The following is a 27,372-nucleotide window of genomic DNA, read 5'->3' as shown; positions in this document are numbered from 1 at the left end:
CACTTCTCAACACAGCCTCTCCATATGCCTGCTGGAAAGCTGGAGAGTTAGGGGGAGCTCTGACGATGGCACCTTGCATGCCAGAGTGTGGAATTCGGAGTCAGGCAAGTGTGTATTGTTTTTACAGATAAGGAAACAGAGGTCGGAGAGGGGAGTACTTTGTCAAGTTCAGAGAGTAATTTAGTGCTGTCTGAGGCTAGAACCTTGTTCCCTGATTAGTTTAGGAAACAAGGGCCCTTTCTATCAGACCAGTTGCCTCTGCACTAGAGTGGGATAACCTGTCTTTACATTGTCATCTACAGATGGGCGTTGTTTTCCTTTCTGAACAGCAGCATTTCAAGGTAAAATGAAGTAGCTCTTGAGTAAGTCTAAAACAGTGGCTCTCATCTCTGGCTGTGTGAGATCATCTTGAGAGAATTTGAAAAAAACTGATGTGGGAGCTCCACCCCAGACAATTAAAGAAATATTTGTGAGGGTGGAGCTGGGGCCTCCTGTTGGTTTTTAAAGCTCCCCAGGTGTTTCTAATATACACCCAGGGCTCCATAGTCTAATATACAGTCAGTCTAATATACAGTATAATATACAGTCAGTGGTCTAGTGGGCAGTGCTTCCAAATTCTAATGCACATTTGAATCATCTAGGGATCTTGTTAGTCTGCAGATACTAATCCAGTGGTTCAAGTGCAGCCCAAGGGTCTTCATTTCCATCAGGCTTCCATGTGGTGTTAGTACTGCCAGTCTGTGGACCACACTTGGAGTAGCAGCTCCAGAAAGTACTCTGAGGTTCTAGTGATCCACTTGGTCACTGGCTACTCTAGCCAGAGGCCTGGGAGTTACCTCTCTCCTTCATCCTCTCCTCATCTTCTCCCTTTCAAGCCCTTGGGCTTCAGATCTTATCAGTTCCATCCCACTGCTTCTAGCAGCTCCTCTCCTTTCCTAAGGGACTGGCACAACATTCACCCCCGCCTCCCGTTCCCCACCATCACTCACTGCCCTGGCCGTGTTCTTTGGTAGACCGCCTCCTGAGGGCTTTTCTTATTCCGTCTTCCCTCTGTCCATGCTTTTATTCTGATTCTGTAGAAGACTTTCACTCCGTGACCCATCTCTTAAGAGACCACGGCATCCTGGGACCTGCTCTCTCCCTGCAGTCACCCCCTATGACGATTGTCTAGGAACAGGGTGTCCCTCTGGTTGTTTCTGCGTTTCCATCGCGCAGTTCAGCGCCTATCACTCTCAATAAATACTTGTTGATTTTAACAAACAAGACCCTAACCCTGAAAGAGAAAGGCCAAACACAGGCCTCAGCTGCATTTCTTCCGATAAAAATGAACATTCCTTCGAGATTATGCATCAGGCTTTAACTTCCCACTCAGGAAAAAAAAAAAAAAAAAAAAAAAAAGTTGATCAAATTTAACAAAGTAAGTGGTTATTTCCTGTCTGAGTTCAGTGCCTGAATACAGGCTCAAAGCAGGCGACGGGACAGGAATGAGAGAGGATGGATGCTGGCAGGGGCTTGGAGGTCTGCTTTCAAATCTGGGCTCGTCCCAGCAGGAGGAAAGGCTGGAGGACCGGGATAGGGTGGGGACTGCCGATGGGGAACCTCCCCAGCCCTACAGACAGTCCGCAGCGCGGGGAGGCAGGCGGGAGTTGGGAGCGTGAACTAACTTGGCGCGGAGGGAGGTGCCGCACGCTGCAGCCTTTCAGGTTTCGCGTCTTGCGGGCGCCCACATGGGCCGCTGGCTTGCAGAAGGGGGCGGGGGAGAGGGAGGGCAGGTCCGGAGCCAAGCGGGTGGAGGAGGGGGGAGATCGAAGGAAATGAGACAACCTTTTCCTCCCACTGACTCGGGCTCCTCCACCTTCTGCGGGGCTTGGCGCCGCCGCCCGTGAGCACCCAGGCCGGGACCCCACGTCCCCAGGCCAGCCCTGACCCCGGCGGCCCCTCCGGCAGGATTCCTTTCCGAGGTGCTAGTGTCGGCCCAAGCCCCGGGCAGCGCTTTGTCGCGTCCGCCCCTCGGTGATCAGCTCCGGGTCCCCCTGCTCGGCCCCGCGCGCCCCGAGCGCAGTCCCCGGAAGTGCGCGCCGGGGCCCCAGCGAAGGTAAGCGGCGCCCGAGAGCGCACCCTGGGCTCTGGGGCGCCGGCATCCCCAGCGGGCTCCGGCTTCTCCGGAGCGCCCTCTTTTCGGAAACACCCAGAGCACTTCTGACCTGAAGCCGCTGCTTTGTTCCCAAGCCCCTGCCCAGGTGTTGCAGGCTGGGTTCCACAAGGAACTCTGCTTCCCAGCGCTTTCCTTTTTGCCTCGTCTTCCTCCCACTTTCCCGTTTCTTCTCTCGCCCCACTGCTTCTTTCTGGATAGAACAACTCTCAGCTCCCTGCCTCTGCAGCCCAGCTTCGGAGAGCAGGTCGTTCCCAAATCTGGCGCTTCTCTCCTGCGCCTGTGGGAGCTGGGCTGAGCCTGACTGGCTTCGATCCCAAACCTGCAGGGGGCGGACCTGCAGAAAGTGCTGCACCGTGGACTATTTACCTGGTCTGTTTCGGGGGCAGCCAACTCGCCGCGCGCATTTGGCGACCCCCAGGACCCCGAAAGCCGAGTGAATTAAGGAGTGAAAGGCTGTTGGCGCCCCCTAAAGTCCCAGTGGGACGCTCTGCTGGTGGAGGGGGGCGCGCAGACAGTCCACGCCGCTGTATCTGGGGGGTCTGCGTGAGGGTCCCCACTCCTACTATTGAGGAGTAAGGGGAGGTGTTGGCACGCAATACAGAGCGCGTTGGGGCACGGAGGAAATAAGGATGTCCTGGAAGGAGAGGAGTGCCAACCACATCGTGCTGGCTTGCCATGTTGCTTTTATTAACTGCCTGAGTTCTCATAACAAGCCTATGCATAGGGACTCTTACCCCTATTTTACAAACAGGCAAAATAAGATGGGGCCACACAGCTAGCCAGGAAAGGGCCCAGCCAGGATTTGGGTCCTAGCTGGTCTATACCACACACACACTTCAAGTCCAGCCCTACAGAAGATTCCTTTCTTCAGTCTGAGCAAGAACGGTCCCCCCAACCCCCCACCTCCTTGCTCATAGTACAAGGGACCAGATTTTTTTTCCGTTTTGACCTAATACACCTTGATTCTATTCAAACCCAAACTACTTATTTAGTATCTACTGTCCTCTGAGTTCAGCGGCAAGCACTGAGGTTTCACCTTTGAACCTTATTAATTCATCCCCTTCTTGGCATCCGGTCTGTCACAAAATGTGTAATACTGTTCAGAAGGCTGGCTTGAATCTCCTTTCCATAAAGGCAGTCAAGCGCAGTAGCTCAGAGCCCAGGCCCTGGAGTGAGACCACCAGCTTGAATCCTGGCTGGGGCCTTTCTGTACCTTTCTGTAGCTGGATTTCCTCATCTGTAAAGCAGGATGCTAGGGCTTATTAAAGTAATGGTTTTCAACTGGAATTTTGATTTTACTTCCCAAGTGACATCTAGCAATGTCTGGAGACATATTTGGCTGTCATCATGTAAGTAGAAGAGGATCTCATTCATCTGGTGGGTAGAGGCCAGGGATGCTGCCAAATATCCTGTATTGCACAAGACATCTTCCCTCTCCCCCACTCTGCTTCCAGGGTTTAAGAATCATCTAGCCTAAAATGTTAACAGTGCTGAGGTTGAGAAGCCCAGGTTTAATGTGTCACTTCATGAAGAGTGCCATTATTTCCAGCTCTCATCCTTTTATCTGCTCTAGTTTGGCTGATTATACCAGTCTTTGTCCCTGTCTTTCCCTCCCTTCCAGTGCCAGAATTCTGTTGCCAAATCCACAGCAGGTCATGCTGCTATCTTGCCTTAATACCCTTGTTGGTTCCCCATTGCTAACAGAAGGGATGGGAATTGGGAATCTGCAGGTGTTTTACAAGCACTGAAGGTAATTCCTCTGCATCTTAAAGTTTGACAATCACTGTCTTTACAGAATAAAATGTAAACCCCGACCTTGTACATATGGCTCTTCACAATTGGCCTCACCTTATGCCACTTCCTCTATGTTTCTGACATTCCCTCAACCCACTATTCTTTTGGTATTCTAGGTCCTGACTTTTTGGAATGCCCTTCTTCCTCCTTGGCTGGCAATCAGTCTTTGAGACTAGAAGTCAAGTTTCCTTTTGGGTGAAGCATCATTCTTCAGTTCCTACAGACAATTTTGTTGCTCTCTGCCCTACCCCAGGTTGCGGGGAAGCCTCAGCCTCAGCCTCCCCTCTCCCCTCCCCTGTCCTGCCCTTTTTTTTTTTTTTAATATATCTCTCTTGTAGTATTTTGTTTATCTCTCCCCTAGTCTTACATATTTAGAATCTAACTCAGTACCGTTCATGCTCATGATGATGGCTAAGCTTTCAGGCTTTGGAGTCAGGCTTCTTGAGTTCAAATCTCAGTTCTGCCACTTATTAACTCTGTTAAAAGTTAATTACTTGACCTTGGTCAAGTTGACTCAGTCTCGCAAAGCCTTCTTGGTAAGAAGAAATAGCATACCTTCTCTGCAGACTAGTATGACTAACTAATGGAATAATAATCATTCATCTTAATACTGAGTGCCTACCTAATTGCAGGACATGGTTCAAGTTTAGCATTTTATACGTTTTTACTCATTTAAACCCTGTAATGTCCTTTACAGTTACTACTGGTATTGCCCTATTTTCCAGACAAAGAAACAGAGGCACAGAGAGGCTAAGCAGTTTGCCCAGAGTGATGGAGCTAATGAGTGGTAGGGCCAAGATTCACACAGACATCTGGATTTCAAAACACATACTCTTCACACTATGCAGGTAAAGGGCTTAGCCCAGTGCTTGGCATATAGTAAGTGCTCAGTTAATGTGAGATAAGGTTTGTTAAGTGCATTAATGAGAGCCTAAGTCCACTGGGTTTTCCACCTGCATCATGCTTGTGATTTAAGACTATGCCATTCTTCTTACAACTCTTGTTCCTTTCCTTGCCTCCTTGCTTTGCCCCAAGCCACAGAGGGGCAGGACATTGGGGTTACTTCCCAGCACCACTGATCTTTATGCTAAATTGAGCCTAAGTGTACATAGTCAGGGCTAGAAGAGCATTAACTTTTTTTGGAATGAGGGGATGGAGTCAACACACACCTGCCTGGAGGACAGAGGTGCACACTTGGGGTCAAAAACTCCGTGACCCCAGCTTTGTCCTTACCAAGCATGTGCCCTTTGCAGTGTGCACCTAGCATGTAAATATTGATGAAACCAATTGATGAATGAGGGATGGATGAATAAATGCCACCAGCTCAATCTCCCACATTATACTTGATGAGATGCAAAGTACACCTTCTCTCCACGTATTGTAAGGCTCATTTATCTATTGAAGGTAAAACTGGCTAAGGGAATTTAATAACCCATATTATTAAATATTAAATTCTCTGTTGGAGAAGCAGATTTGGAGAAGTAGAAAACATTCACTGACCCTCTGGGTAAGTTGTGTTTTACGCTGGATACTTGGTTACAACTGATCACTAAACTAACTTGGAATCTTTTATTGCTTCTAATGCAGCCTTGGCTTTTAAAGCCAAGCCCACTCCTTGCTAGTCCCTGGGCCACTTGCTCTGTGGGCTAGACTGCCTTACACAAAGACCTGCACATTTGTGTACTCTGGCTTCTTCCACAGCTGTCCTGCACAGCTGTAATCCCCCTGAGTTTGTTTGTTTTGGCAGGTCGTCTCCAAAACTTCAGCGGGATGAGGTCACCTGGCGCGTGTAAAGCCTTGTGGGTTTTTTAGGGGCCAGGGAAACACTCTAGTAAGTGCTGCTTTTGAGGGTTGAGTAGGGTGAGAACTTTCCTGTCCATTGACATCCAAGACTCTTCAGATCCCCACGGCGGGGTCCTCAAACCCCTTGGTTGGTCCCTGGCCTGTTAGGAACAGGCCATCGCCTGAGCTCCGCCTCCTGTCAGATCAGCAGCTGCATTAGATTCTCTAGGAGCGTGAACCCTATTGCAAACTGCATGTGTGAAGGATCTAGGTTGTGCACTCCTTATGAGAATCTAATGTTTGATGATCTGAGGTGGAACAGTTTCATCCTGAAACCATCTCCCCCTATCCGTGGAAAAATTGTCTTCTAGGAAACTGGTCCCTGGAACCAAAAAGGTTGGGAACCACTGCCCTATAGCACTGCCTTCCCCTTCCCACACCAGACTCATACTGTCTCCTGGCATCATCCCCTCTCCTAGGTCACTAGCTGACTGACCTGAGAAACAAATTCCTTTAGGATATGAATGACTTGAGTAAAAGTGCGACCCAAGATGTTTGGGCATCCCTTGTATTTATACTGAGGCTTTTATAGCTTGGCACAGAAGATAAACAAGCCCAGGGTAGAAATGTCAGGCTTGGTGCCAGGTCTTGAGGCCTCTGATGTCACATCTTGTTGGCTGCCACTTTGGGTAGCACCTCTTAACTGACCTGTGGCAGACTTTCTGATGAAGCTGGCCCCTGCTTTGTGTGTCTAGTTCTAGGGAGATACACTTTGCCCTGTTTACATCTTGCGCTGTATTCTCTGTGAAATGCACTGTGTTGTTTGACTCTGCGTGAAACCCTGTTTAGTGCTGTAAAGGGCATTTGGTGTCAGACTAGAGTGGTGGCAGAATCTTGAGGTATTAGTGTGGACTTGGAATACACGTGCAATAAGTAGCTCTGTGCAGGTGCTGGAGACACAAAGATGAAAAAGACCTGGTTTGTACCATCAAGATTGCAGTCCATGACATATGTTGGCCATGTGAATAGATCATCAGAGTGTGTTATATAGAATAAGATATCTGAGCAGAGAATTGGGAGCTCAAAGGAACCAGCGCCATCTCTGCTAGAAGAGTCAGGAAAGACATCAGGAAGAAGATGTGTGAGCTCGGCCTTAACATGTAAGCGGGAGCTTGGTGGGTTTGAAGGGACGGGTGATTAAAGAGCATTACAAATAGGAAACAGCATGTGTAAGAGTCAAGAAAGGGCCTGGAAGACATGTAGGCATATGGTGGGGGCTAGGGGGCAGAGATGGGCCTGGGGAAGTGGCTTTGACATTTGACCAGTCCAGGAGTCTGTCTCTGTACTGTTTTGAGACAATGGAGTGGGCATTTAAAGCTCAGGTGTGCTGAGCTCTTTGAATAGTGGCTCTGCCTCTTATCTCTGCTGGCCTTGTTTCGTCCTGGGGCAGTGGGACCAGAGCCCACGGGTCAGGGAGGGACACTGTCTCTAGTAAGCAAAGAAATCACATCAAAAACAAAACTGAGCTGGGAGGTTGTGGATAGTCGTTTTGTTTTCTTTTCAAAGCCCTAGCTGATGAGCTATGTGAGTGGCCCCTCCAGAGTCTGGGTTTTACCTTTAGAGCATTCAAAAGTCTGCATGAATTGCTAAGCAATTGCTAAATTTCTCCAGACTTAGAAAGGGATGGGGAAACAGAGGGAAGGAAGGGGGGAGGCAGTGGGGACAGAGAGGGAGAGAGAGAGAGAGAGAGAGAGAGAGAGAGAGAGAGATTGAGTTTTGATGCTAAAGTTTGTTTCATATAAAATCCAACCTGGGATCCAGCAGATCAACAGCTATTAGGATTGACACATTTCCTGGGAATTGCATTCCAATTTGCAGTCTTTCTTTGAGCCCAAAGCCTTTTGCATGTGCTGATTGCATTGTGCTCCCCACAGAGGACGGGTGCATGTGCTTATTGATTAGACAATTGATATAGGTCCTTTTATAGGTTATCCCCAGGCTTTACTCATTTATTCACCACTTAGTGACCCCCTGGCACATAGGAGGCACTTAGTAAGTGATAGATGAGTGAATGAATGCTCTAGCATGGAATTCCCATTCCTGGACCTCAAGATGCTCATGGTCTGAAGGAAGAGATAGACAAGAAAACAGACAACACAGTGTGGTGGATTAGTGCCATGACAGAGAAGATGTAAGTACAGAAGAAGACTCAGTCCAGCCAGTGATCAGGGATTAGAGACAGGGAGAAGAATGCTGTCTTCTGGGGACCATCCTTCCTCCAGGGAAGTGGTCCCAGGAGTGGTTCCTAGAGATCAATTATAACCTGGGGTGGGTGCCAGGCACTGTGCTGGGGGCTTTAGCTGCCTTTATTGCATGGATCCTGACAAACACCCTCTGAGGTCTGTATTAGAGGAGGAATCAGGGTCACACCCACAACTAAAAGGCAGAGCCAGGATCAGGTCCAGGGCACCAAACTCTGAGCCCTTTATCCCGCTCCAGATAGTCTCCAGAGAGCTGTTATCATCAAAGATACTTTTAGAAAATCTGTTTTCGAAAAAGGGGGTGAAAGAGTATGGGCCACTGTGGTTGGGATAGGAATGGCCATTTCCTCCCCACTTTCCCCCTTTCCTTCTCCCAGCCTGGCATCTGAGGCTGTGCCTGGGGGAAGTGAGACGCTCTTTGTTCTGGGGTTCACAAACTCTCTTCCACCTCTTGCCCTGTCTTTGATCACTAAGGCAGCCTGCACTTTGCCCTCCATGGTGAGAGGAGGGGGAAATGCTGCTTCGTAGAGAAGCAACCATAAACTTGCAAGGAAAAGAAGACTTTTTACAAAACACCTGCTGTAATTTAAGCCTCTCCCCTTTTGCCCTGCCCCCTCCTGCCCTTGTCATTCAGATGGGGCCGGCGGTAGCTGCAGGGAACAGACTTCAGGGGATCTTGTTTCTGCAAGGGGACTTCGATCAAAAGGGCTGCCTAAAGCTGTCTTTCTCTGGGCACCTCCACAAACATGCTCATCTTGTCAAGACAAGACAGGCCATGGCGGCCCATGGGAGGAGGCGGATAGGTCCTCTTACTGGAAGAAGGGTGCATTTCTTTCCTGAGTTCCCCCATCCGGAGTGCCACTTGGCCGAGCAACCTCTGACAGTGGCATCCTTCTTTGCTGCACTGAGATGTGGCTGTGAACCTGAAAGCAGGCAGAATGAGCACTAGAAGAGAGTCAGCAATGCCATTTACTTGCTGTGAGGCCTCGGTCCCTTAATCTCCTAATGGGTCAGTCACACAGGGCAGGAATGGTTAGCCTGGGCATTCGCCAGTGTTAGACCCTGCTGCATGTCAAACGCAGGGTGTACTGCAGGATCTCGTGGAACTTCAGAAGACAATGACTCAGACATTTAGTCTGAAAAAGACACACATGAAAGTAAAAGTGTCCCTTTGGGTGTGCTCATGTGTTCACAGAGACAGCTTGGTGACCTTGGTGTGTCTGCTCAGCTCAAGCTGTCAACACTTACTGACACCCTCGTGTGCCAGGCACAGTTCCAGGCCTTGGAAGCAGAGATGGACAAGATACTCTTTGTGCCCAAGGAGCTCAGCAATCCAGTGTGGAGACAGACAAGGGAATCAGAGATAGTAATGCAATGTTTTGCTGTCCATCTCTCATTACAGTAAGTTCTCTGAAAGCAGGACATATGTCTTGTTGATTCCCAAATCACCAGAGCCTACCGTAAACTCTGGCATATGGTAGATGCTCAGTCAATGAATGTTGTACTACCCTAAAGTGCCATACTAGAGGCAATCACAGGGTGCTACATGCACCCACAGGAGGGACACCTAAACTCAGCTTGGAGAGCAGGTGAGTCCAAGACAACATGCATCGAAGAGGCTGAGATGGAGCATCCAGACTGATGAGAGGAGAAGTGGAGCCTAGGCAGATGGGCCGGTGAGAAGTCCGGCATGTCCAGGTGAGCAGGCCAGGGCTGTTTGAAGAAGGGAAGGCAGATAGGCATGGCTGGGGACAAAGGAAGTCAATCTGTGAAGGGGCAAGGTAACCACATCTGAATTTACTAGAGAATTGGAATTTTACTTTGAAAATTCCAAAATAGTGGGGAGCTACTGCAGGATTTCACACGGAGGAGAGACTGGGTCAAAGTTTTTTTCTAATACTGTTCTGGCAATAGAGTAAATATTGGAGTTCTAATACTGTTCTGGCAATAGAGTAAATATTGGAGAATAATAATATGAGTGGCAAGAAGACCAGTTAGCATGTTATTGCAGTTTAGGGGATGAAAAAGCCTGGGATTTGGAGTCAGATACATCTCAGCCTCCTTCCTAGCCACACTCCCTGTAACTTGGGCTGTTTAGCAAATGTCTCTGAGCCTCTGTCTTATCTGAAAACAGCAGACTCTACTTCCTCCCTTATGGGTGACATGCATAGCAGTCAGGGTTACATACAATGAAGTATGTGAAATGTCTACTACAGTGGTTTATTTGTAATTGGCATGTCATACTAGTGGCCAGTATTATTTTTAATATTATTGTGACTTAGTACCATCTAGGTGAGAAATAATGAGGTCCTAATAAGACACTGGTAATTAGGGTAGAGAATTGGACAGACTTAAGAAAGCCTTTGGCAATAAAGTTGGCATGACTTGGTGACTGACTGAACGGGGGAGTAAGGGAGGGGCAGGAGTCTAGGATGATTCTGACATTTTGGCCTGGCAGCCAGTGGGAAGGATAGTGGGGCTATTCATTAGGAGAGAGAAGGGACGGGGAGGAGGGAGCAGCGTTTATAGGAAGGATGATGAACTCAGTTTCAGATATGCTGAGTTTGAAGTATTATGATAGTCTGGGAGAGATGGCTAGTGGGCAGATGTTTTCTAGGTTTGACATTCAGGAGAAAAGTCTTCAAGATTTACAAGAAAGCTAACTTTTTTTTTTTAAGAGACAGTCTCACTTTGTGACCAGGCCGGCATGCAGCAGCACAATCATAGCTCACTGCAGTCTTGAACTTGAACCCTTGGGCTCAGGCAATCCTCCTGATTCAGCCTCCTGAGTAGCTGGCACTACAGTCATATGCCACCATGTCCAGCTAATTTGTAAAACTTTTTGTAGAGCAGGGTCTCACTATGTTGACCAGGCTGGTTTTGAACTCCTGGCCTCAAGTAATCCTCCTGCCTCAGTCCCCCAAAGTGCTAGAATTACAGTTGTGAACTGCTGTGCCTGGCCCACAAGCAAACTTTAACCAAAGTAGTGAAGTCATGGTGTGGATCAGTTGGTTACGGAGGGTTATGGAGTATAGCAAGAGGAATTACAATAGCTTATGTTTATTGAGTGTGTACTGTATGTTCTAAACACTTTATGTGTATTAATCCTCTCAACAACCATTGTTAGGAAGTACTACTATTATTTTACCTATATTACAGCTGAGTAAACCTAGGCACAGAGATGGTAAGTAATTTGCCCAAGGTCACATAGCTATAAGTCATGGACCTAGGATTTTAAGTCAGCTATCAGGATGCCAGTCCTGTGCCAGATTGCTTCTGAGAATGGCAGTACTAGGGCACAACACTGACCTCAGGGAAGGAAGGAGAGGATCCAGTGAAGTCAACAGGGAAGGGGATGTGCAGAAAGGCAGGAGGAAATGGGAGACTGGGATGTGGAAGAGGAGAGTTTCCAGGAGAGGGGAATCAACAGCTTCAAATGACATGGAAGAACGAGAGATCTGAAATGTCCATGGATTTGGAAATTCCGAAGCTATTGATGACTTGGTGAGGGGATTCTAACAGATGAGGGGAGCTGATGAACAAATGTGAGGTGAGGAAGCGGACATACCAAACTTTAGCAATTATTTTTAGAAGTTTGGCTATAAAAGTAACAAGAGAGAAAAGACAGCAGCTAGAGGTATTAGGTAGAGACAGTGTTTTAAAGATGGAAAAGACCAGCACTTTTTTTTTTTTTTTTTTTTTGAGACAGAGTCTTGCTCTGCCACCCAGGCTGGAGTGCAGTGGCGCAATCTTGGCTCATTGCAACCTCTGCCTCCTGGGTTCAAGTGATTCTCCTGCCTCAGCTTCCCAAGTAGCTGGGATTACAGACACACGCTACTATGCCTGGCTAATTTTTTGTATTTTTAGTAAAGACAGGGTTTCACCATGCTGGTCAGGCTGGTCTTGAACTCCTGACCTCGTGATCTGCCCACCTCGGCCTCCCAAAGTTCTGGGATAACCGGCGTGAGCCACCGCGCCTATTCAACCAGCACATGTTATAGAGTGGCCACAAATGGACTATGCATGCTGGGAGAGGTGTCTCCATCTTCACTTTTTTCCGCACAGGTTTCTAATATTTCTCTTCATATTCTGGATGGCTTCCATGTTGATAGTTGGATATCATTATAGAAATTCTGGATAGGTGTTTCAGGTCTTTAGCTTTTATTAGGGGGAGCAGAGAAAATTTCTTTCACAATGCCCAGTGGTGAGCATTAACAACTCACTTATTGTTAAGTCCAGACCATGTCAAATTCAGGTGCATTCAGTATATCATCCACTGAATTTGCCTCAACGTATTCTCCAAGAGAGCATGATGTGCTGAAGCTCCACTTCAGGCATGGGGAATTGGCATCTGCTGTGTAGATACCTGGAGGTAAGGATGGCAGCAGCACCAAGGTTTCAGGAGGAAGGAAGAGGACCTAGAGCATAGTGGGGTTGTGGGGAGGAGACACCAGCTTTGGACTGGAGAAGTGATACCTGCTTCTCTGAGCAACGGGAAAAGTAGTTGAAGATGAAGACAAATATATAAGAGGAGACAGAGTTGTTTAGATCTTGTAGGAAATGAAAGGCCCGTTATGAGATTTACCGGAGTGACAACCCTCTGCTTGGAATGACCCTAGAGGATTTGACCACTGCCATTTAAGGTCTTAATAATGGAAAAATACGGGCATTTCCTATGAATTCTTTGTTAGCAGGCTTAGAGGTTGCGTCCCAGAGCCTCCCAGAAGCCATCCCAGAAGATGTTTTTATCTAGGGGCAAAGACAATCTCTGTTTTCATACTTAAGATTCTTTTGTTCAGACCAGAGGCAGATACCATAGAGGGTTAAAAGCTTGACTTAAACAAGAAATTCAGCTTTGCCTTGGTTCATGTTCATGGTGCTGACATCCCTGAGGCTCAGAGCTGGAATTAGGGTTTGGCTGCCAACTTCATATATTTGCCTTGGTTGAAATGGCATCTTTGCTCTTCTTGGAAACATCTCAGTGAAATGCACACACTTTCACAGAGGGCCTTTATAGAAAGGGCTCTCCCAAAGGGCACCATCGTGAATCCAAAAGGTCACACGGGAAATGGCCTTGGGATATTTTTCTTTCCTCACACAAAGCAGCAGCTCAGCTGAATTATTTGCTTGATCTTGAGCCTTCAGGTGTCAGGAAAAGTAAACAGTGCATCATTCAAGCGTCACATTTCCAGCTTGAACGTTCCCTGGAGGACAGCTTGAAGGTACTGGAGGACACTGTAGGAGGCAAGGAAGGATCAAACCTGCCAGACCCCTCCCCACTCTCCTCCCAGCCAGGTCTCTCACCTGGATGTGGGCATGTGCAGGGTCCCTTTGGCTGGGTGTGGGTGTGATGGACACACAGGGCACTCTCCTTAGGGACCTCCTTCTTCCCTTGGAGAGAAGAAGCTACAGGTGTTCTGCCCCACTTTTCCTCAGTAGACAAGGAGTGGCGGAAGTACTTCCCCAGGAAGGTGTAGCTGGGATGCTGTATGACGCCACACAAGTGTGGTTCAGTGAAGTTACATAATCCCGTACTTGGCTTTATTCCTATTCCACAGGGTCTGAATTTTCTGTCATGAAAAAGGCCTATGTACACATTCCACACCGATTCCCACAAATGAGTGCACAGGGCTGTATACATGCGTCAGGTATCTACATCTAAGCTGTCAGTGGTGCTTCTGCCCATCCAATCTTCTGGATTGTGGCAAGGTGCAAAAGGGTTTGGAAGGCAGTACCATGTGTGCCCATAAAGCAACAGCTATGGTACCTTAGATTCTCTTTCACCTGCATTTGATTTATTAGTTAAAAAAAAAATATATATATATATATACACACACACACACACACACACATATATATATATAGTTTGCGTTTAGCCAATCATCAGTTCATTTAATAATTTGAACAACTATATGGCTGGCTCCAGGCTAGGTGATGGTAAAGTGATGGTGATTCTGACAGTCTTAGTTCCTGCCTTCTCGGGGCTCACAGTTATTAGGGGATGGGCATTTAAGACATAAATAGACAGATAAAATACATGATGATTACAAACTGGTAACTGCTATCCTGGACAAGAACAGTGTGCTCCAGGAGGAAATGAGAGGCTTAGGTTGGGGGTGTCCAGCAAAGGAGAAAGATCTGTAGACCCATATTCACTCTCTACAACATGCTGTCTATTGAAGGGAAGTCACAGTGTGCTAAGGGAGTTCTAAGGAAGGAGTGCCTGACCCTTGAATAGGGCTGGAAGGCTTCAGAGGGAAGGGACATTTAAAAATAATCTTGAAGAATACGTGAAATTTTTTCATGCGGAAAGGGAGTAGAGATGTTACAGGTGGAAGCAACACGTGGTGTTTGGGGGGACTCTTAATCAGCAAGAGTGGGATATAGGGGAGTGGCAAGAAATGAGCCAGGAGGCCAGGCAGGGTGACTCATGCCTATGATCTCAGCACTGTGGGAGGTCGAGGCAGGCAGATAGCGTGAGCCCAGGAGTTCAACACCAGCCAGGCCAACATGGCAAAACCTCATCTCTACTAAAAGCACAAAAAAATTAGCCAGGCATGGTGGTGTGAGCCTGTAATTCTAGCTGTTTGGGAGGCTGAGGTGGGAGAATTGCTTGAGCACAGGAAGTGGATCTGGCGGTGAGCCAAGATGGTGCTTCTGCATTGTAGCCTGAGCGACAGAATGAGACCCTGTCTCAAAAAATAAATAAAAGAGAAATGAGCCGGGAAGGACAGGCAAGGGCCAACTACTCAATGTAGGTTTTGTATAAGAAGTAAGTCACTGAAGGGAATGGCAAGTTACCAAGGGCCTGGCACACTTTTTCTGTAAAGGATCAGATAGTCGGTATTCTAAGCTTTGTGGACCTACAGTGTGTCAGAGCTACTCAGCTCTGCCACTATAGTGCAAAAGCAGCCACAGACAATATGCAAATGAGTGTGGCTATGTGATAATAAAACTTTATAAACAAAAACAGGCAGTGGGCTGGATTTACCCATGAGCAGCAGTTTACCAGCCCCTGCTCTAGAGTGATAATTCTGGTGGGTGACTCTGTGAATGCTGCACTGGAGGATGGGGAGAGAATGGAGGTAGGGAGCCAGTTAGGAGCTATTGCTTTAATTCAGGGAACTTAAGGAAGGGACGATGGGGAGAAATGGTTTGTGGTGTGCTCCAAAGTAAAAATGACAGGACTGCAGACCAATTTGATGAGAACATGTCTAGTTGTTTCTTTTATGCTCAGTGGACTGATTCTTCCAGAGAAGGAAAAAAATATCTTGGGTATTCTGGGTGTGTGACTCAGAATCATGCGCACATCTGGGAGGTCACCTGCTGGTCACTAGACATCATGCTTGGTGCATTACATAGATTATCTCCTTGTTAAGCATAATTCTTAAGAATTCTTTATAATGTTAAGTTGTATTTCCTATTTCAAACTGAAGTTTGAAAATTGCAAGTCATTCGCCTAAAGCCATATAGCTGGTAAATGGAGCTAAGATTTAACCAGGTCTGGTGTCAAAGCCTGTACCATTCCTGAGATGCAGAATCTTTTCCCCTCACCCAGTAGGTGCCAAGAAGCCCCATCCATGAGCCTGTGCAGCTCCCTTCTTTTCCCTCTGTTCCTTCTAAGACCCATCCAGCAAGGAGGACAAGGGAATGCACGTAGGGAAGACAAATACCAAAGTCGACTGCAAGTGTTAATCTGTTTTAACTGCCAAACTATATGCATTTCCTAGGGTTCCTATAATAAAATATCACAAAGTGGGTGGCTTAGAATAATAGAAATGTATCGTCTCATGGTTCTGGAGGCCAGAAGGCCAAAATCAAGATGTCAGCAGGGCCACGCCCTCTCTGAAGGCTCTAGGGAAAGATCTGTCTGAGGCTTCTCCCATGGTTTCTGGTAACCTTAAGTGTTTTTTTGCCTATTGATAGCTGTCTTCTGTGTCTTTTCACATCATCTTTGCTGTTTGTGTGTCTGTGATCAAATTTCCTTTTTATAAGAACACCAGTTCTATTGGGTTGAGGCCTGCCTTAATGCCTTTGTCTTAATTTGATTAAATCTGTAAAGACCCTATTTCCAAATAAGGACACATTTTGAGGTGTTGGAAGTTAGGAGTTCCCCATATTTTTAGGGGGAAAGACACAATTCACCCCCTAACATGACCCTTTCCCAAGAAGAATTCAGGAGCTTCCTCTGACCAAGGTCCCTGAGTGGATCTCAATCCAGTTCCTTCTCCAAGGTATCTTCATCTGTGGTCAGTTTTTCCATCCACTTCCTGTATACACTGCTTGGCACATGAAGATTTTGTCTATATTTACATATACTTTTATTACTACATTTCAGATTTCTTTAGCCTGTGTATTTGACAGTGTTCTCTCATCTTCACTCACTACATTTCCCCCCCCACCAGCCTCCTTTCCCTACTTAGCACTTTGCTCGTTCATTCATTAGTTCATATAACAATAAGTGCTAAGTTCCTGTTGCACTCTGGGGACTATGCTAAGCTCCAAGGACATAAAGGTGAAAAGATGAAAAACTAGTTCCTGCTCTTGGCGAATGCTTATGGGAGGTCACACAAGCAAATAGCGTGGAGAAATTGAATAGGGAAGCGTGAGTGTAGCTTCCGAGCTTAGCATCCTCAGTGGCTCCCTACTGCTGCTAGGAGAGAGTCTGAGCTGCCTTGCAGAACACACCAGGCCTCCCATGACCTGGCCCCAGCCCCCTCAACAGGTTCCTCTCTCACTTTCCCTTCCTTTCACTTTGTGCCTCACTCATTTTCGTCCACTTGCTCTTCCCCAGCTATACAATTCTCTCTCTCAAATTGTGTCTTTCTCCAGGAATGCTCTTTGAGTTGAGAGGTGCTCCTCCTCCCCCATTCTCAGCTATTATCTGCTTGATTACCTCCTGCTTCTGCTTTGAGACTGACCTCTGGGGGTACCTCTTCCAGGAAGCTATGACCCCTTCCTCTGCCATCCTTGTAGCTCCTTGGGCTTCTCCTTGGTAACAACCTCTCCTCCTCCTAGGAGACACTGACTGAGGCTTATTCATCTTTGTAACTGCAGTGTCCAATCAAATGCCTGTATTAATAGGAGCTTCATCAATTAATGAGTGAATGAATGATTTCTGTGTCCTGTGCTTTGCTTCTGCCCTCCAGGCTGCACTTTCCCTTTAACCTCCTTCCCCATAATCACATGTCTGGTCACCACTTTTTCTCTACCACAAGTCCAGAAACCTCACTGCTCAAGGCCTCCTTTCCGTTGTGCTGACACCTCAGTTATGCTGGCCCTAATGATCAGTGGCTACACATGGCTCCCCACTGACCATCATCTCTTTGGTCTGCCCTGCTTCCCACAGAGAAGCCTTCTTATTTGCCTATAGGAATATGGTTCTCATCGAGAAAGCAAAACTTCCTCTACGACCTTCTCTGTTTCTCCAGTCCCAAAGTTTCCCCTCTCCCAATTCCAGGAGCAAGGGACACACTATTTCTGCTTCATTGATTAATTCAAAAAGCATTTTTTAAAATTCTTAAGCCTGTATCTGGAGTTGTGGTTGAATTACCCTCACCCTTTTCTACTTCTGCTCTTCTAACCAAAAAGATCTGTTTCTTACATCTTTTCCTGCTTCATATTTTGGGTTTTTCCTATATATTAAATGTTACAGTGATTTTTGGAAACTTTTCAGCGTTAAAACTCTTCAATGAAATCTTATGTGGAATATCAATGAGTATAACAGAGCAAACCGACATTTTGTTATTTATATTAGTTTGATAAATTTAGTTTTTAACATACAGTTAATGAAAACAATGAGAATGTTATGAAAATTTGAAATTGAGGTTTTGGGATGAACATTGCAGCCTCATGAGATTCTCACTATCAAGTACACCCCTGTATTTTATATTGGTTGTACAACGTGCAACAACTAGATATTGGAAATTATAGCACTTTTAAACAGGATACCTTACAGATTCAGGCTATTCTGATTTCAATGATCTAGAAACATGAAAAATATAGGAATTGGTTTTAATGTTGACTCACTAACACTATGTAACAATTGTTTAATTATAAGAGGTCTAATGCAAAGGAACAGATTCTTTCACTTAGATTCACCAATTTATATCTTTGGCAGAAAATTCTTCTCAAAATTGTGTCGTATCATCATGAGAAGTTAATTATGTTATTAATTTTTTTTCAGAAACTCCAGTGTTTGTTTCTCTGTAGTAATCACTTAAAGCCTTTAACACAGCAAAACATGTTTAATCTGGCATTTTGAGCTCAAACTTCAGTTGTCAGTTTCATCATTGACACTATCGGCCACAAGAGAAGCAGTAATAGAATGGCCCTGCATTGCTGTTGGTCTTGTTCAGATTTTTTTAATGTCTGCCAATCAGTCTAAGATCAGTCTAAGATCAAAATAAGCGTGCTACTGGTAATACTAATAATAATGCTACTGGCAATACTTACCATGGTACAACATGTTATGTGGTCGCATATTACTGTATAGTTTAGTGTTATGTCTTTATAAGAGCATACATTCCAAGGAAGTCCCTGAGTCCTTCCTGGCCTTTAATCGAGCATGGCGTTAGGGGGCCGGGGTGATGGTAGTATACTTGCTCATATAATTTTACAGCATCAGAATACTTGCATGGATCTGAACTGTTGAAAGATCTTTTTGGAACTACAGCTTTCCCAATTAATGACACATCTACATGTGTTCCAACATATTCATGGTTTTGGCAGAAGAACCTTTATTCTGAAGCAGGCATGAGTATATTATAGCCTGTGGCTCATGTGAACCACTGGGGTTCACATGATTGTTCACATTTGGTATCACACACTTGTCTATGTTTACCATTTTAAAAATATTTTTAAAATATAGTTTGAATCAAACATTTCTAGAACCCTTGAAATGAATAAGTTGACCTCCGTTGTATTAGAGTAAGGTGTAAGAAAATTGTGGTCTCTTGGCCGGGCGCGGTGGCTCAAGCCTGTAATCCCAGCACTTTGGGAGGCCGAGACGGGCGGATCACTAGGTCAGGAGATCGAGACCATCCTGGCTAACACGGTGAAACCCCGTCTCTACTAAAAAAATACAAAAAAACTAGCCGGGTGAGGTGGCGGGCGCCTGTAGTCCCAGCTACTCAGGAGGCTGAGACAGGAGAATGGCCCGAACCCGGGAGGCGGAGCTTGCAGTGAGCTGAGATCCGGCCACTGCACTCCAGCCTGGGCGACAGAGCGAGACTCCGTCTCAAAAAAAAAAAAAAAAAAAAGAAAATTGTGGTCTCAGGTGGGACCTTTATCAGGGTTGGCTTGGGAAGACCTCCCTGTTTTGATCAGGTAAACATCTGCTCAGGTCAGGGCTTTCACCTCCGGGGAGCTCAGCAGTTTGTCTGTGCTGAATTAAATTGAACTGACACAGGGTAAGTCCTATGTGGTTGTGGGACTAGTTCCCCTGGCGAGGAATGATTAGGAAGGTCTCAGGTAGAAGCCACCCACTTCCCTAAGAAGCCACACAGGTCCCACCCAGGGAGGCTGGCACACTTCCCACTCAGAACTTCTCTCCCCTCCAGCTCCTTGCGGGGTAGGGCAGGGGTGCTGCTCTGGGCTTCCAGACTTCCAGGTCAAGGTTTTTGTTTTGTTTTGTTTTATTTTGCCACTCACTTCCTGCTGACTTTCTCAGGGTCCGTGTGCTTGTTCTCTCGTTTTAATAATTGTAATGACCTTAGAAGTCACTTTTGGGACTGGGAAGCCAACACAGAAACAAATCAGATGACCAGGAATGCTCCTTGTTCCCATTTGTGTGTTCCTTGGTCAGGCCTTACTTCTGCGAGTTCTCCACATTTGTAGATGCCTCTAGTGTACTGGGCTCGGGAGGCCCCACTGATTAGGAATAGAATGTTGGCAAGTGATTGCCTTTTAAAATACCCTGAATTAAGGATCCACAAGTCTGTCAGCATGGTCTTCCCTATTTGCAATTCTAGAGAAAAAAGCCATACAGGATTTGGTCAGAATTATTCAAGTGCATGTATTGTGATTGACCAACAGGGCTGAAATTCTTTTTATGCCCAATGTGGTATGGATGTTGTGATTGACTTCCATTCTCTACAGCCATTTCCTGCCAGTCTCTATGATTTTTTTTTATTTTCCAGTGGACACTTGCAGGCTAGTGTTTCCTGTGGTTCCAGGGATGGGCACTTTCCCTTCACATTTGATATTTTTTCTCAGGATTGCCTCATCTAGCTTCATACTTCTGCAGATGACTCCCAAGCACTTTTAACTATTACCCTGAAGTCACAATATGATTCCAACCTACCTTTCCAAAATTATTCCCCCAAACTTTGTTACATTTCCTATAAACCAGCCAAACTCAAAGTTCTTGGGTCTCCCTACGTCTTCTCCATGAAGGGTGAATCTGATGTAAGGCCCTTATTTTCAAAGAGCTTATCGCCCAATGGAAACATATGAAAAGCACATACTTTTACTCAATGTGAAAGAGTGGCACACAGGGTTGCAGGAGTCCAAAAGAGGGAGTGATTATGCATGCAGGAGAGGATCAGAGAATGTTCTTGCAGGTGGTGATGTGACATGAACTTTGAAGGGTGGGTAAGACTCGGAAATGCAGTGATGCAGGAAAACACATGCCAAGCAGAGCTAAACCCAGAAGTAGAACCAAGTGGGAAATGAACAGAGAAGAGAGTGGTTCTGTTTGCCTGATGTTGGGCTGTGATGGAAAGGTAGGTTGGTAAGAACTCGTGAAGTGCTTTGATTTACAGACTCAACGTTTGAATTTCACTCTAGGCAATGTGGACCCTTTGGCAATTTTGGAACAGATGAGTGGCATTGTTAGAACACTGTTTCCACATGCTCAGCCTGGCACCATGTATTAGTCTGTTTTCACACTGTTGATAAAGACATACTAGAGACTGGGCAATTTACAAAAGGAAGAGGTTCATTGGACTTACAGTTCCACGTGGCTGGGGAGGCCTCACAGTCATGGCAGAAGGCAAGGAGGAGCAAGTCACATCTTACGTGGATGGCAGCAGGCAAAGAGCGGGCTTGTGAAGAGAAACTCCCATTTTTAAAATCATCAGATCTCGTGAGACCCATTCACTATTGCAAGAACAGCATGGGAAAGACCCACCCCCATGATTCAATCATCTCCCACCGGGTCCCTCCCATAACACATGGGGATTATGGGAAATACAAGGTGAGATTTGGGTGGGGACACAGAGCCGAATCATATCACACCACTATATGAGATGGGGTGGAGGGGGGATGAAAGAAGAGAAATTTCTGAATTAGGGGAGTGACAGTGGGGATGGAGGGTTAGAAAGGATAGGAGGTAGGATTTTCAGGGCAAGGGACAGGAAGGGTCCAGGATGATCCTCAGGTTTGAGCCTGTGTGACTGGAATCCTCAGGATACTATGAACACTGTACAGAAAAGAGGAGGCAGGTAAGCTGGGGGAATGAACTTAGAACATGTTGAACTGGAGGGATCTCTGGGAAGCGCAAGTGGAGACTCCTCCCCCAATAACCTCAGTGTTCTGGACTCCAGGTCAGCACAGTCTAGCTTCCTCCTCCACTCCTCCTAGCTAGGACCAGCCCACCTTGATGCCCAGACTTATCTTACTTGAAGCAGTAAATAACTCAGCAGGTCTCCCTGACCCCCGTGAGGGCATAGAGATTAGGGCATCAATTCTATGGACTGATCATGAGAACCTCCTTGCCCATCTCCATCTCCTATGTCTTACCTCACAGGACTAGCTTTTGATTATCTCTGAAAATTAGTGGTCCCTTTCTGAGGTTCCAACTCGTATAGTCCCTCTTGGGATAGAAACCTCTCCCTCCAGGCTGGTGCTAGGGCCCTAATATTTATGAACAGAACCTAGAGTCTGAAAACCAGTCTTTAAAAAAAACTTCTGAGTCTTCTATCTGTTCCATCAGCCAAGGGGACATTTTGTGGCTGCTGGTTGTTGACAGTTTTAAAACCCTGCAGGTTGGCTCAGCTCTACTGTATGCAAGGCCCAGTCCATCCCCATGCCTGTGTTGTCCTCAGGGAGGGGTCCTGGCCCTCTCTGCACTTCCAGATGCCACCTCACGTTCAACATCACACCATGCCAGTGACTCCCAGGAAGTATGAGATGTCCATCAGGTACACAACACACTCTGCATCTTGTACTCACACGGGACCTTTGATGAAAGCGTCTTGCATGCTGCTTCCCAGGTTTTGGACAGTCCTGTGGATTCTCACCTTTCTGTCCCTACCTTGGTTGTAGGGAACCATGAATAGACACCCGCCTTTATGTTACACTGGAGTTCTCTGGACTGCAGGTGTTGGCGTCTTCTGTTTTTACTGCTAGCTGCATCTTGATTCTTACAGTGCCATCATCTGATTCCATGGGAGCTTCCTTTGTATTTATAGTTTGGGGACTGCCCAAATAAACCAAAGTTGGAGAGAGTCTTAGAGCATCCACAGCCTCCATGACTGACTTAGTTAAACATCTTCAATCACTTTCTTCTCATTCTGAAGACTTCACATAATTAAAACCATGCCCAGCCAAACGCTAAATAAATTTTGCACATATTGCTTGAATTACTCTGCAAGCTTACCCCAGTGTGGCTTTCTCCGAGATTAACATTTCATGAAAACTATTCCTCTGTGTAGGCTGAAGCCAGCAGCTGTGGAAACTCAACATTTGCTTTATACAATGAAACTTTAGGACAGGCCTGCTTTTCACATTTCTCAGATGTGCTGCTCATTTGGAAAAAATAAGTACTCTTGGCAAAGTCTACATGGCATGAGCCCCAGCTTGTGCTTCCGTCTATTCAGATATGAAATGATGAGAAAATGTGGCTCTAAATGTCATCATGCAACATTGGCACTGAAAAATAATAATTGCCATTTCTTGAGCACCTATTACTCTGTGCCAGGTATCTTACAAGCCCTGCATCCTCACAAACACCCTGTGAGTGGGCCACACCTAGGTGTGTCTATCTTCTGATTCTTGCTCTGCCCTTGATAGCAGTGGCTGACCTGGAAGGCTGCCTTCCCCAGGCTCCATATCTATGGCTTCCTGCTAGAGGAAAGTTGCTGCACCCTTGGAAGTTTGCAAGGTAGTGAAAAGAGGAAAACAGATAATTTCTTCCCTCTCTCCCATCTGAAATCATCCTTGCCAGCAGTGTCTGCATCTCCTCTATGGCTCCAGCTCCCACTATTTGTGTCCTCCATGGTTCCAGATTCTTCCTGGTGACTCTGGCTCCTGGGCTCTGGCAACATTGCCTCCTACCTTTATGCCTTCAATTACGCACTGCCTACTATTGCTAATATCTGATTTTTTCATAACCCCATCCCAAGACCTTACTCCAACTAATTTTATCTTTTTAAAGTCAGACAAACTTAATTGTTTTTATTTTTCATTTTTTAAAATTGTTTCATTTTTTACTTTTCACATTTTGCCTGATCCTTAGTAAGTATGCAAGGTTATATGAACTTAAGAAGATCTTTATACTCTTGACTGTCATCTATCGCAATAATCTTCAAATCTCAGCTTTTCTATCACCTATAACCTATATTTCTATCTTCACCACTGCCACTAATTCCCTGCATTAAATTCTTTCTGTTGAAAATACTGAAGTAGTGTCTATTTCTTTACTTAGATGCTGATTGATGGATTGAGGTGGGAATCATTAGCCTTGTTTTAAAGATGAGGAAATGGGAGGTCGGGGAGGTTAACTAACTTGTCTAGTCTTAAAAATAGGGCATGGTGGAGCTTGGGTTTAAACCCATGCTTGGTTAATCCTGAAGCTTGTGCATTTTCTTGTACGTCAGCCTGTGTTCTGTTTACTGGCAGCACACCAAGTTTAATTTCATGTGTGTAATCCCTTCGTATTCTGGAAAAAGAAAACTCTCATAATTTTCTTTAGGATTTCCCAAGATAAAACATTTTCTGTCCCTTCAGCTGTTCCTCATGAGAAAGAGGATATTTCCCCTAATATACTGGTTGAACTTTTAGATCAATATTTCTCAAGATTTAATGGCAGATTATGATTCAGGAGGATGGTTATGCATTAAAATGTATTTTTAATTAGACTTTTTTTGGAGATAATTTTAAATTTATACATAGTCACAAGAAATAATGCAGAGCTCCCATGTTCCGTGTAACTAGTTTCCCCAATGATGACATCATGCAAAACTGTAGTACAATATCACAACCAGGATGTTGACATTGATAGAGTCAAGATACAGAACATTTGCATCATCACAAGGATTTCTCATGTTGCTATTTTTTAGCTACGATAACTTTCTTTCTCACCCCAGTCCTTCCTTAACCTATGAAAACTACTAATTTATTCCCTATTTCTGTAATTTTGTCATTTCAAGAATATTGTATAAATGAAATCATACAATATGCAACCTTTTGGGATTGGGTTTTTAAATTCAGAATAATCCTCTGGAATTCATCCAGGTTGCCTTGTGTATCAACAGTTTGTTCTTTTTTTGTTGCTGAGTAGTATTACATGGTATAGAGGTACTACAGTTTGTTTAAACATTTACTCTTTGAGGGACATATGAATTGTTTCCAGTTTTGGGCTATTGCGAATACAGCTACTATAAATATTCATGTACCCAATCCCAAAAGGTTGCATATTGTGATCTCATTTATACAACATGGCTGTCATTGACCAAAACTTCATTAATGTGATGCAGGACTGTATTTCATTCTTTAAGCAACAGTAAATGGTGTTATATTTTTTAACTTTAGTGTTCACTCTTAGTATATGGAAATACAGTTGATTTTTTATAAGTTTGTGTTGCCTGCAACCTTGCTGAACTCACTAGTTTTATTTTATTTTAAATTTTTTTGTGGGGAATTGAGTCTCGCTCTGTCACCCAGGCTGGAGTGCAGTGGTGCGATCTTGGCTCCCAGTGGTGCGATCTTGGCTCCCAGTGGTGCAACCTCCGCCTCCCAGGTTCGAGTAGTTCTCCTGTCTCAGCCTCCAGAGGAACTGGGACTACAGGCGCATGCCACCATGCCCAACTAACTTTCATATTTTTAGTAGAGACAGGGTTTCACCATATTGGTCAGGCTGGTCTCGAACTCCTGACCTTAGGTGATCCACCTGCCTCAGTCTCCTGAAGTGCTGGGATTACAGGTGTGAGCCACCATGCCCCACTGAACTCACTAGTTTTAAGAGGTGTATTAGTCTGTTTTGCAGAAGGAACATCTGAGGCTGGGTAATATAAAGAAAAGATGTTTATTTGGCCCATCATTCTGCAGACTGTACAAGCATAGCATCAGCATCTGCTTGGCTTCTGGTGAGGCCTCAGGAAGCTTTTACTCATAGCAGAAGACTAAGGGACAGCAGTCATGTTATATCGTAAGAAGGAGCAAGATAGATGCTAGGCTATTTTAAACAGTCAGCTCTTGCATAAACTAATAGAATGAGAACTCACTCATTACCACAAGGGCAACACCAAGCCATTCATGAGGGATCCATCTCCATGATCCAAATACCTCCCACTAGGTCCCACCTGTAACATTGGAGAACACATTTTAACATGACATTTGGAAGGAAAAATGTACCTGGAGGTTTTTTGGGTAGATTCCTTGGGATCTCTACAGACAGCCATATCACTTGCAAATGGGGACAGTTTTATTTCTTTCTTTCTCATCTGTGTGTCTTTTAGTTCCTTTTCTTGCCTCAATGTAATGGTTAGAACTTACAGTGCTATGTTGATTTAAGAGTGGGGAGGGTGGGCATCTTTACCTAATTTCTGATCTTGGCGAGTAAACATTGAGTATCTCATCATGAAGTATAATATTAGCTATAGGTCTTTTGTAGATGCTCTTTATCAAGTTGAGGCAATTCTCCTCTATTCATAGTTTTCTGAGAATTTTTTAAAAATCGTGAATGGGTGTTGAATTTTTGAAAAAATTTTCTGCATCAAGTAACACGACTTTTCTTCTTTAGCCTATTACTAATGGCACATTACATCAATTGATTTTTGAATAAGCCTTGCATTTTTTAAATAAGCCCCATATAGTCATGTCATAAAAAGTCACTATGAAAAAAATCCTTTTTATATGTTGCTGAATTCTATTTGCTAATATTGTGCTAAGGATTTTTTTATTGTATCTATGTTCCTGATGGTTCTGAGTTTTCTTTTTTTGCACTATCTTTATCTGGAGTTGGTATCTGTGTAATGCTAGCTTCATGAAATGCATTGGGAAGTATCCCCCTCTTCTCTGATTTTCTGGAAGAGATTGTGTAGAACTCGTGTTAATTCTTCTTTAAACATTTGTTAGAATTTTCTAGTGAAACCATCTAGGCCTGAAGTTTGGGGGGGGGTGGTATAAGTTTTAAAATTACGAATTCAATTCTTTAATAGCTATGGGGCTATTCAAATTATCTCTGTCATATTGGATGAGTTGTGGTACTTTGTGTTTTTCAAGGAACTGGTTCATTTTGTCTGAATTGTCAAACTGAAGTGTGTAGGAGTTGTTCCTAGTATTTCTTTACTATTTTGTTATCTGCAGGGTCTGTTAGTGATATCTACTGTTTTGTTTTTGACATTGGTAATTTGTAACTTCTTTCTTTTTTGGTCAGTCTTGCTAAAGGTTTGTCGATTTTATAGATTTTTTTTTTCAAAGACCCTCTGGTAATTTTCTTTGTTCTAAAGTCTATTTCACAAACTTAATACATATCAATTTAGACTCATTTTCTTTTGGTTAATGGTTGCATAATATAAGATTTTGATCCCTTTTCTTTAAACCTGACAATATTGTTTTTGTGTTTTGTTTTATTTTGGGGGGGGGCGGGTTTTTTTGCTTTGTTTTGTTTTTAAGACAGGGTCTTGCTCTGTTGCAAGGCTAGAGTGCAGTGGCATGCTCTCAGCTCATTGCAACCTCTACCACCTGGGCTCAAGCCATCCTCCCCGCTCAGCCTCCTGAGTAGCTGGGACTACAGATGTGCATTACCATGCCTGGCTAATTTTTGTATTTTTTGTAGAGACGGGGTTTCACCATGTTGCCCAGGCTGGTCTCTAACTCCTGGGCTCAAGCAATCTGCCCGCCTTGGCTATAAAAACCATGTCCCAACTATACTCTGTAAGAAACTAACTTCATATATAACAATACTGGCAGTGGCTGGGTGTGGTGCCAGTAATCCTAGCACTGAGAAAATAATCAAAGAAAGGTTTTTCATAATTTCTTATAGTGTATAGTTGGGACATCGTTTTAAAAAACATTTTATTTCAATAGCTTTAGAGGTACAAGTATCTTTTGGTTACATGGATGAATCATACAGTGGTAAAGTCTAGGATTTTAGTGTATCCATCACCTGAATAGTGTGTGTTGTACCCAATGGTAGGTTTTCATCTCTCACTC

General features: G+C 45.0%; 1 protein-coding gene across 6 annotated transcripts in view; it reads left to right on the top strand.

Moving 5' to 3' along the window:
- The window catches only part of LOC105465317 (eva-1 homolog A, regulator of programmed cell death), a 180,561-nt gene that overhangs the window by 110,701 nt on the left and 42,488 nt on the right, over positions 1-27,372 (top strand). Inside the window, exon 1 of one of the 6 annotated variants that reach the window (XM_011713722.3) lies at positions 1,436-1,518. The exons of 2 other annotated variants lie outside the window; for them this stretch is intronic. In XM_011713722.3, the coding sequence (XP_011712024.1) occupies positions 1,485-1,518 (34 nt within the window). In that variant the 5' untranslated portion in view covers positions 1,436-1,484. Of the gene's footprint in view, positions 1-1,435; positions 1,519-1,653; positions 1,704-1,834; positions 2,096-27,372 lie in introns of those variants that run through there. 3 more of the 6 variants (XM_011713726.3, XM_011713723.3, XM_011713725.3) reach the window with 3 other exon arrangements.

The sequence above is a fragment of the Macaca nemestrina genome, chromosome 13 (assembly GCF_043159975.1).
Source record: "Macaca nemestrina isolate mMacNem1 chromosome 13, mMacNem.hap1, whole genome shotgun sequence".
Lineage (NCBI taxonomy): Eukaryota > Metazoa > Chordata > Mammalia > Primates > Cercopithecidae > Macaca > Macaca nemestrina.
The sequence above is the reverse complement of the archived record's forward strand: the minus strand, read 5'-3'. Positions and strand labels throughout refer to the sequence as shown.